General features: G+C 58.4%; 2 protein-coding genes across 9 annotated transcripts in view; one reads left to right on the top strand and one right to left on the bottom strand.

Annotated features, from left to right (window-relative positions):
• Positions 1-3,747, bottom strand: part of GPER1 (G protein-coupled estrogen receptor 1) — a 19,612-nt gene extending 15,865 nt beyond the window's left edge. For both annotated transcript variants that reach the window (XM_019637511.1, XM_019637513.1), the window contains exons 1-2: positions 3,669-3,747; positions 1,536-1,715 (exon numbers count right to left, since the gene is read on the bottom strand). The gene's annotated coding sequence lies outside the window, so the exon portion shown is untranslated. The remainder of the gene's footprint in view (positions 1-1,535; positions 1,716-3,668) is intronic.
• CHLSN (cholesin) overlaps positions 1-10,020 on the top strand; it is a 99,441-nt gene that overhangs the window by 46,916 nt on the left and 42,505 nt on the right. Inside the window, exons 2-3 of one of the 7 annotated variants that reach the window (XM_019637520.1) lie at positions 2,178-2,313; positions 3,691-4,069. The exons of 5 other annotated variants lie outside the window; for them this stretch is intronic. In XM_019637520.1, coding sequence (XP_019493065.1) covers positions 2,178-2,313; positions 3,691-4,047 — 493 coding nt within the window. In that variant the 3' untranslated portion in view covers positions 4,048-4,069. Of the gene's footprint in view, positions 1-2,177; positions 2,314-3,690; positions 4,070-10,020 lie in introns of those variants that run through there. One more of the 7 variants, XM_019637521.1, reaches the window with a different exon arrangement.

Raw genomic sequence — 10,020 nt, 5'->3', positions numbered from 1 at the left:
CTCTGTCCTCTGGCAGGACTTGCTTTCTTAGAGCCTTCTGGTCTCGGTTGCGTAAATGTTTCCACCCCAGTCTCCTTGCTCCTGACAGACTTCGGGCCAAGTGGCCCGATGAGTCACCGTGTCAGCCCGTGTCCCCATACGTGGCTGGGCGCAAGCTTGCACAGACGCTGGGTGTGGCATGCAACCTGGGACTGAGGTCAAGGGTGCGTGTGGGAGCCTCTGACCACCACCCGGGGTCTGGGCAGGGCGTGCAGCGGGCCGCGTGGCCCTCTGCCGACCACACTGCTTCTGTGGAGACCCCCTCCTTCTCCTCCCTGCGGCCCCGACTCAAACTCCAGGAACTATCCTGAGAGTCTTTTGTGGGTGTTGGGGAAAATAGCCTCATTGGAGGATAAGGATAAAAAAGGTTTCCATTCTGCCTCTCTTGAGCCTTTCAAAGAATGTGTGCCTTGCCTGTGTTTCCTGGACACACTTACTGGCTCAGGCACACCTCCAGCAGACAGGGCACCTCAGGCCCTGGAGCTCCCCTTTCTTACACAGTGGGTGTGGTTCCGTGGCTCCTGCCCGGGGCGGAGGGCCCTGCCTCGCCTGCCATCCCCACAGCCTTTGTGGGCACGTCTGCTTGCCTGGGAGCTCATCAGGCGATCATCATCCCCACCTAGACTGTCATCATCCCAGCAGGCAGAACCCCGCAACGTGACATGGGGAAGCCCAGGTTTTCGCTTGCTGGGCCTGTGATTTGAGGCAAAGGACTAACGCCCTGGCTTGCACCCAGCATGCATCTGTGTCTCTGCGTGGCGGCTCGATGCAGATTTTGTCAGACCAGGTGGCCCAGTGCAGGGTACTAGGTCTGTTCCCTCCCTCCGCTTGGTAGAGGCTTCAGGGGGTCAGGACCTTCCCTCCCAGCATCCACCTCACCCTGAAGGCCAGCTGGACAGGGAGCCGCTTGTGCAGGAGGCTGGCAGGACCTGCGTGGTCTGAGCACTCGCACCTTCCTTCCCAGGCTCCTTGCCCGCCCCCCCAGCACAGAAGCCCAGCCCCACCCCACAGCCGTCAGAAAAGAGCCCTGCACCCCGGGTTCCATGCCCCACGAAAATGTGTGGTTCCCGACATCCCTGCTGTGAGACGCACGTTGTATTCTGCCAGATTGCGACGCCTGCGTAGTTTTGCTGCAGAAGGAAACCCCAGAGCAGTGACTTACTGGCAGCTTCAGTCAACGCCTGCATGCGTTTCTGGCAGTTGACAGACCTTTTCTAGCTCCTTGTTCAGGAGACCAAATTAGGGCCACTATTAATCTTCCCTTAATGAGGGGATCTGAGCAGCCTGCTCCACCATCCCCAGTCCACAAAAGCTCGAAACATACATTTCTTTACTTTTCATTGAAACCAGCCAATAGTATAAACAGACTGGTTTTCAGAGAGAAACGGCTGCTGCAGTGCCTGGCTACCTCGAAACAAACACCACAAATGCGAACCCCAGAACCAAAACGGACAGGCGAGCGGGAGGGTGGGTGCTGCCTCCCGCTTGGCACTCACCTGTGCAAAGGCCCTGCTCCAGCTCCCTGCCGAGGTTTGGTGTTCGAGGTTTGGGGTTCAGGGGTCGTACACGGCTCAGCTAGGGGTCCCGCTTTGGAGGAAGAGGGCACTGCTTCCAGCCTCACCCTCTTCTTCAGTTCTGTGCTCATGGAAAACAGGCAGGCACTGAAACCCACAGCTCTGTAAGGAACATAGCAATTCGGCCTTAAGTCACTCAGACCACACGCCGCATGTTAAGCCAAGTATGGTGTGGCCATGTGACCTAGAAAAATTCAAGTGGACCTGGGGAGGGAGGTAGCTGAGTGCTGCAGACAGAAAGGCAGTGTGCGCATCTGCTGCCCTGTGAGCCAGACCAGCAGCGGTTTTCCTGTGGAGCCCACACGCTGGCCCATTCCAGAACAGTCCCTCCCAGAAAGCAGGCAACGCCTGCTCTGAATATAGGACCCAAAACCCCACCCAGAGAGCGAGGGAAGTGCTGACAACCTGTGCAGCCAAAGAAAGGCCTCTGGAGGTTCCCCCAGAGCCCTCAGCTCCAGGACCCTGGGGCCTCTGGCCTAGGGGCCTTCCTTCTGCCCCGACGAGGGCTGGAGGGGTGGACGGCAGGTGGCCGGAGTCCTGAGCTTCTGCCTCATCGCCCTGCAGGCCTGTGCCTGGACTCTCGGGCCCCGCAGAGTTGGGGCGCGGTTTCCCGAAGGACCATCTGAGAGCAGATCTCCCTGCGTCTGGTCACCAGCACCCCCCTCGTGGGTGGCTTGCGGAGGAGGCCGGGCCGGGGAAGGTAAGAGCTTTGGAGGGCTAACTGAGGATGGGGTCAGCAAAGCCCTGAGCAGTGGGGGCGTCTGGAAGTGACCTGGCCCCCAGATTCCTGAAGGAGGGAGGCTTTGCCAAGAGGAGGCAAGAACTCAGAAATGGATCTGGAAACTTGCGCCTGTTCCTCTCTCTAGCTCCCCCCCGCCCCCCAAAGCCCTAGTCTGAAACTTAAAGTGCGCATTCCACTTTAAATGCCGCCCCCACTTGGTGGCCATGTCCCTTTTATGAAGCTTTCCCTGTGTGAGACGTAGAGAAGGCGGGGAACTTTCTAAGCAGCGCCCAGTACATCTGGAGTCTGACGGCGTCCACAACCCACGTGAGCTCTGTGGAAAACCCATGGAGGTGCCAGGGAGGCTCTCAGACTGAGCCTGGGCCCGAGGGACTGCTCACTTGGGAGTGGGAGGCTCATGGAGGTTGAGGACCACTGAGGGGGCTGATCTCCCCTGGAGATGGGAAGCCTGCGGCTGCAGGGGCAGCAGGCTCCTGTCAGTCTCACCGTCCTGGGTTCTCCTCCCCGCTTCCTGGGACCCCACCCCATCCTGTGCAGCCCTGGAAGGACCCAGCCTTGGGTCAGACACTGATGGAATGTGTGGGGGCCAGTGTGGGAGGGGGGGTCTAGAGCTACCCTGACAGTGGAACACCTCCCTCAGCCTCCTGTCCGGCTGGGAGAGCAAGCCTGGCACAGGGCTCTCAGGGCGCCCGGCCCCGTGCTGACCCGAGTGAGCGAGCCCGGAGTCAGGGAGGCATCCACGAGCGTGGCAAGGTCGCTGGGCTCCGAGGGAGAACGTCCAGCTCCGGGCCTTGCTCTGCACTTGCAAGCTGGTGACTGCGGGCTGGTCCCTTCCGTAGCTGCACATGGTGGTTGTAAGGACCCCATGAAACGATGGAGCCTGTGGGTTGTGTGGGACCAGGACAGGGCCCGGGGCAGGCCTCCTGGGGACGGCAGTAAAACGGGAGGCCTGCCATTTTCCTGCATGGATGGGGCCAGCTCGCTGGACGTGCTGTGTGCCTCGTTCCTGGCCTGCAGACCCCCCCGTCGCCCAGGCTCCCTCGATGCCAGCTGCAGACGCCAGCGAGGAGGCACAAGCTCACACATGAAGAGCTCGTTGAATGTGTGGAAACAGTGAAAGGAGGATGAATGGGGGCCTGACTTCACTTCCTCCCCTCCCGAGCCCTGGACCCGCCTCGGTCAGTCTGGGGTGGGTGTCCGACTCAGTGGGGACTGCACCCAGGTCACTCCTTATCTCCTCATTTCTCCTTTACACGGCCCTGCCCTGTACTGAGCAGGCAGCTGGCAGCTTGTTTTAAGGAGCAGTGGTTCACCCTGTGCGTCCCCCTTTCCCAGGATGCGTTGTCAGCGTCCTTGTGTGGTGGTGCTGGACGGTCGGGCTCCACGTTCTTCATGGCAACAGCACCTGCTCTTGGCTTGGCCGACGGACACCTGCCATGCCGTGCCGTGTGGCTTCCCCAGATGTTCCTTCCGTTCAAAACCACATCCATGTTCACAGCATCCAAAAAGTGGGAGCTGCCCACGTGCCATCCATGGATGGAGGGACACACAAAGGGGTCCATTCGCACAGTGGAGTGTGACTCGGCCACGAAAGGGGGCGGGGCTCTGACACCCCACAGCCTGGACGAGCCTGGCAGACACGTGGTGAGAGGTGCTGGGCGCAGAGGACCACAGATGAGCCCACTGATGTGAAGGGTCCCCGGAAGCGCATCTGCGGAGACAGGAAGCCAGGCGGGGCTGGGGGTTACGCTGTGTCATTCCCTGTGGTACCAACGGAATGACCCCTTTGTTTTGACTTTGTCACTCATAAGACACTTTTACATGTTTAAAAACAGTCTTATCTGAGGTATATGTACATATTATTCACCTGTTTTAAAAGTATAGTTCAGTGGTTTTTAGTGAATTCAGGGTTGTGCAGCCATCACAATATACTTTAAAACACTTCCCATCTCCAAAGGCTGTGCTGCCCATCGGGTGGTCCCTGTTCCCGGCTCCCTGTCACCCTTGTCATTGCACTGTTTGTTTTGCCTTCCTTGTCGTGCTGCTGTTGAATCAGCAGAGGAAGGGAGGGGAAGCTGATTGGGGATTTATGAGTCTCAGCTCCAGCTGGGCCGCTGCCTGGGGGTTTTGCTCGGCAGGTTGTGGGCTCAGAGGCCTCTGGGTGGCGCTGACCAAGGTGCTGACAGGCCAGCCTGCGGATCTGGGGCTCGTGGGGAAGCCAGTGGTCACCTGCCCAAGGCCCACCGCCCTGCCTGCTGCGTCCTGTGTCTCAGCCTCATCCCGGCCTCAGGCGGCCTGGGAGTCCTGGACATGGCACCTTGGACAGGCCCGAGGCAGCTGCCGGGGCCTCAGGCAGGGGGCCTCTTCAGATGCTGGGGGTTTGGGCTCGTGGACAAATTTTTTCTGAACGGAGTATTTTACAGTTGTTTGCATGTCTCTTACCCCTACTTCTGTTCCCCCCACCCGGCTTTCTAACAGCAGGCTGACGGGCAGTCCCAGCGTATCAGAGGCTAGACCCGGTGGCCAGTGGGCCCTGCATGAGTGGGCCCCAGGGCGACCGGCCAGGGAACTCCTCAGCGCTACCGCCATTCCTGTTGCCTCTTTTGATAAAAAGTTGTTCCCAAACCCCCATCATTCTTTAAAGTCTGCATTATCGATTCTTTGTCTGTGCCCCTGACATGCAGTACATGTACCAAGTATTTGGCTTGGAGATGAGAAATTCAGTGTGGAGTCGCCATGTAAACATTGTGCATGGTCACTAAGCAGAAATCCAGTGCCCACACCCATCTTTGCTCCTTACCCCCATGGGAGCCGGGTCCTGTGGACTCCAGTGCTGCCCCTGGGGCTGCGTGGGCCTCTCACGGCCAGTGTGTGCATGTGCATGTATGTGTGCATATATGTGTGTGTCCAGTACACGTGTGTGTGCATATGTACGCATGCCTGTGTGTATGCATGTGTGCATGTGTGCGCGCTCATGTACATGCATGTGTGCCGAGTAGCACTGGTGGACTGAACACCTCTCCATTGCTTCTGCGGGCGGGTTTGTAAAAGCATTTTTGGGAGTTCTGAGAGCCGCATGGACAGGGGACAGTTTCTGCAGGGTACTCCGTCCTCCTGGTGTTTTGGGAACACATGACGGGTACGCTGTTTTGCTTTCAGCAGCTGGTTGGGGGTGAAAGCCTCCGTAGAAGTCACTAAATTATGTCGTGTGCTCACCACATAGCACCTGTGACGCCTGTGAGCAGCCGCCTGCATGGCACGATGGGGCCCCCTGCACCCCGCCGCGCCTCCTCTCTCCCACAGGCCCCCTGCACCCGTTCTCCCTGGGCTCCTGAGGCCGGCATTCCTAGGTCCTCGAGAGTGAAGGTCCACTGGCAGCCACTGGGTGGAGCTCCACAGACACACTGCTCTCAGGCTGTGAGCGTGTTCACCCTGGGAGCTGATAACTTAACAATGCGCAGCTCTCAGTTCTACAGCATTCCGAACGTTAGTGTCTTATTTCTCAGGTTAACATAATGCTAATGGTGACGGGCCCAGAAGAGCCTCTGGGTGGGTGGTTTTAAAATATGCTGCTTCTCTCCTCATGAAACAGTTGTGTTGTTGACGTGTCCTTTACACAGGGAAGTAAGTGCCCTGAGCGGAAGTGTCCAGTTTGAGGGGTGTGGACAGATGTGCACACTTGTGTAGCATCCTGACCCAGACACAGGACATGTCCGTCATTCCAGGAAGCTCTGTGTCCCGCCTCGCCCCCTGCAGCCTCCCATCTGCCCGAGACCTGCGCACACCGGGGGCCTGGGTGTGCACGTGTGTCTGCGTTCTGCAGCTGGTCCATGGGGTCGTGCGTGTCAGCAGTCCTTCCTTCTCACTGCTGAGCAGCAGGCCACACAGGCTTACCTGGTCACCTGTTGATGGACAGTTGGGTCAAATCCAGTTTGGGGCCCTTATGCCAGGAGCTGCCATGACTGTCCCTGGGGACACATTTTTACCTCTGCTGGGGGAGCACCTAGAAGTGGGACTGCCGAGCTGACACGACCGTACGTCTAACTTCACAAGTGAGCAGGTGACTGCCATGTGGTTGTGCCGTGTCACCCCCTTCCTCCCCTGTCAGTCACAGCACCGTTAGTTCAAATGATAGGTCTTGGGGAAACCCAGTGGGTGTCAGACGGGGAAGGTGGGCAGGAGGCCCCAGCCTAGTGTGCAGACGGGATGCACAGGGAGAAGGGCTCCCGATGACGCCAGAGGCCAGCGCCAGGCCAAGGCAAGTCGGTGGAGGGCCCTAAGCTCCTCTCTGCCTTGTGCTTCCGTGTTCCTCAGGTTGAACCACAGAGAACCCTCACAGCCCAAGGGGCCCCACAGAAGGCTCTGCATTAAATGTGTCTGGGAAAGGCCTTGAAGCGGTGACTGCTCTTGGTCAGGCCAGGGCTCCTACAGAAAAGGTGCCGTGGGACTCACTGCAGCGGCGTTCCCAGACGCCCTGCCTTCTCTCCTTCCCTGACACTCACTACTGCTGTTCGCTGTATTCCTCTCCCCTCATCCTTGGCCCCTGCAAACTGACCTGTGTGCTGGGAAGCATCTGTGGTCCTGACCTCAGTGAGAGGTATGGAAGAATTCCAGCATTCCATTCCCCAGCCAGGGTGCCTGGGCCGGGGTCCGCGTCCACGTCCACATGCTGGCCTAGGTGAGGGTGGGCTCCAGGGCAGCTCCCTAAACTTAGCTTCTGTTCTGTCTGTGAGAACAGGTGACATGACCCACCTCTCAGTGAAGTTAAGGGTGTTGCGTTTAGGGTTATAAGAAGCTTGGGGTGCAGTGCCAGGAACCTATTGACACTCCATGCCCCCACTCCTTTCCTTCCTTCCTTCCTGGGCCACCTCCAGCCGCTCCACAGCTCAGTGCTGGCCAGGCTGGTTGGTACGCCTGCACCTCCTCAGCGTGCCCTCTGATGGACTTGGAGCATTTTCATTTCTTACCCCAAAGCCATCGATAGGTTCCCTTTGGGGACACCTCGTTTGTTCTAGAGACTGTGATTCATCCATCTGCATGCTTGGCAGGCCTGCTCTGTGACCACGTCTCTTCCTGTGCCAGGTGCCAGACGCCCCTCAGGGACTCAGTGCCCCACGCGCTGCTTGAGCTCTCATGATGACCTTGTAGGTGTAGGAACAGACAAGGTGACCCAGCTGAGAAATGGTAGCCGAGCTCACGTTTACAGAGCATTTTTGGGTGCCTGATACTCTGCCCTGTGCCTCCCAGGAGTTATTCACTAGATTGTCACAGAGGGCGAAAGGGGCAGAGAGAGTCTGAGAGCTCGGCCCAGGTCACACAGCAGATAGCAGACGCAGATCTGGGCATGGGTTGTGCTAGCACGGGCCGCAGCGCCCACCTGCGTCTTCACATCACAGCCTGCCCTCGGGACCTGGCAGACCTGAGGCATTCAGCCTGGGCTTGTCACACTCTTCGTTTGGCACCTGCTTCTTGTGAAAATCAGGACATCTAAGCTGTGTCTGGGCCTCGGTCCCCACCCTGCCCTGCTCTCAGAGTCCCCGTGCACTTCAGTATGTGTCCCGCCCTGGGGCCGACATACACGAAACCTCTTCCAGTAGCTTTGGCCTTGACCTTGGTAAGGAGTGCGTGCACCTGAGCTGCCACAGCATAGAGGTCTTGGAACACTAGTGACGTTGTTGACACAGCGGCCCCATCCCTGGGGGGTCAGTGCTGCCGTCCTTGCAGCGTGATGGCCTCCCCATCAGAGGGAAGAAAGTTTGTTTCCTGAGCTGTCGTCTTCTGAGAACTCTGCAGAAATCTTGATGACTTTCATGTTATGTGGCTTGTCCTTCTGTTGACAGGGGAGTCGAGGAGAGGACACAGTTAGGTTAGGAGCCGGTGACCAGGGCAGAATGACCTCAAATCAGTTAAAAAAAATGGGCAGAGCACCTGAAAGGCGGTCATTGAGAGCAGAAGTGTGAGTGGTCAACAGATACGTGAGAAGGGCCTCGACCTCGTGACAACTAGGGAGCTACCTCAGCACTCCCACCGGGTTAGCAAAAATATGACAAACAGTGTCCAGCGTGGGCGAGGCAGGAGGCAGCCGGCGCCCTCGTACTCTGCTCCCGGGCACAGTGTGAGCACCCAGAGGCGCATGTTGGGCTGAAGGTGTTCACCTGGGAGAGCACGTCCATGCCAGGCCTCAGACCCACTGACAGAACAGAGCAGTGGCTGTGACCTGGGCCACTTACGGAAGACTAGACAGCCACGAAAGTGAAATCAAGTACAGACCCAGGCGGACGTAGCCCCATTCCTGAGGGACGCACAGGTGGACAGCCACGCCGTGAGCAGCAGTCAGGACCGTGGTCACCTGGCCGAGCAGTCCAGCCACCTCTACCACATCTTCACAGAGCAGCCTGAGTCTCAGGACATCGTCCCTTCTGAACCCGATGCCTTTGCTTCTTGTCGGAGGGGAGGGCTCACTTGGGAATGGGACGGGACTGTGTTCATCGCTGCACCCCAGTCTCTGAGAGACCTCAGAAAACCAGAGTCTAAAGCTGGCTGAGAGGACGGAGGCTGTAGCCTGTAAGTGCTGTCGTCACACGAGATGAAGAGTCTGGAGGAGGGAATGAGGGGGTGGATCAGAAGCTGGCTCTGGGGCCCCCCGGCCCGAGTTTGCTTCCCAGCCCTCCCCTCATTAGTGGAGTCACCGGTCAGACGTTCTTCGTGGGGCAGAGACAGGGTCCTGAGGCACTTTGTGCAGTTGTGAGTGCTGAGGACAGGCGGCTGGTGCTGCTGTGGGTGGCGGGGAGGGTGGACTGGCCTGGCCTCTGGCTCCAGAAGGCAAACACCATGCATGGGGGGACAAAGGGGCGGATTCCGGCTACAGGTGATGGGCAGCAGGGGTTAGGACCCCGGGCTGAGGCTCGTAGCCTCAGGCATGTTTCAGCAGGGGACCCCCGACCTGGGGAGGAGCAGGTTGCCAGCGAGATGACACCGTAACTGTGGTGCCGGTGGGTCAGGGGAAGGGAGAGAAACAAAGGAGGTGCAGCTGGGGGCTGGGGTCTCGTCTCCTAGTCTCCACTGGGTTTGCGCTGGGTAGCTCCTTCACAGGAAGTGGAAAACCTTGAAGGTTCTCTGAATTAACAACCTTCAGTCATGTGGTAGCAGGAATTTACAATAGATCTCTCACTCCCGCTTTGCTCACTAAGCACAGACTGCACCATGAGAATGGGAGGACGCCACACTCAGCCAGTGCTCTCTAGCCAAGACCCGTCTGTGTGCATACAAGTCTAGCAAAATAAGGCAAGCGCGTGAAGTGCTTTCAGCTGCATGTGCTTTATTAATATAAAGTGGATATGTTCCAATTAACTCATTCCTAGACGGTTCACTCATTCATCCATTTCTCAAAAGTACTGTGTGCAAAGCGATGCTGTCCATGGATAAGAGGTTCCCCTGCAGATGGCAGGAGGACAGATGGTGGGAGGGCAGGCGGTGGGAGGGCAGGCGGCGGGAGGACAGGCGGTGGGAGGACAGGTGGGGGGAGGGCAGACGATGGGAGGGCAGGTGTGGCGGTGGGAGGACAGGCGTGATGGCGGGAGGACAGGCGTGATGGCGGGAGGACAGGCGGTGGGAGGACAGGCGGTGGGAGGACAGGCGGTGGGAGGACAGACGATGGGAGGACAG

This window comes from Hipposideros armiger, unplaced genomic scaffold (assembly GCF_001890085.2).
Source record: "Hipposideros armiger isolate ML-2016 unplaced genomic scaffold, ASM189008v1 scaffold_33, whole genome shotgun sequence".
Lineage (NCBI taxonomy): Eukaryota > Metazoa > Chordata > Mammalia > Chiroptera > Hipposideridae > Hipposideros > Hipposideros armiger.
This window is presented reverse-complemented; position numbering and strand designations above follow the sequence as displayed.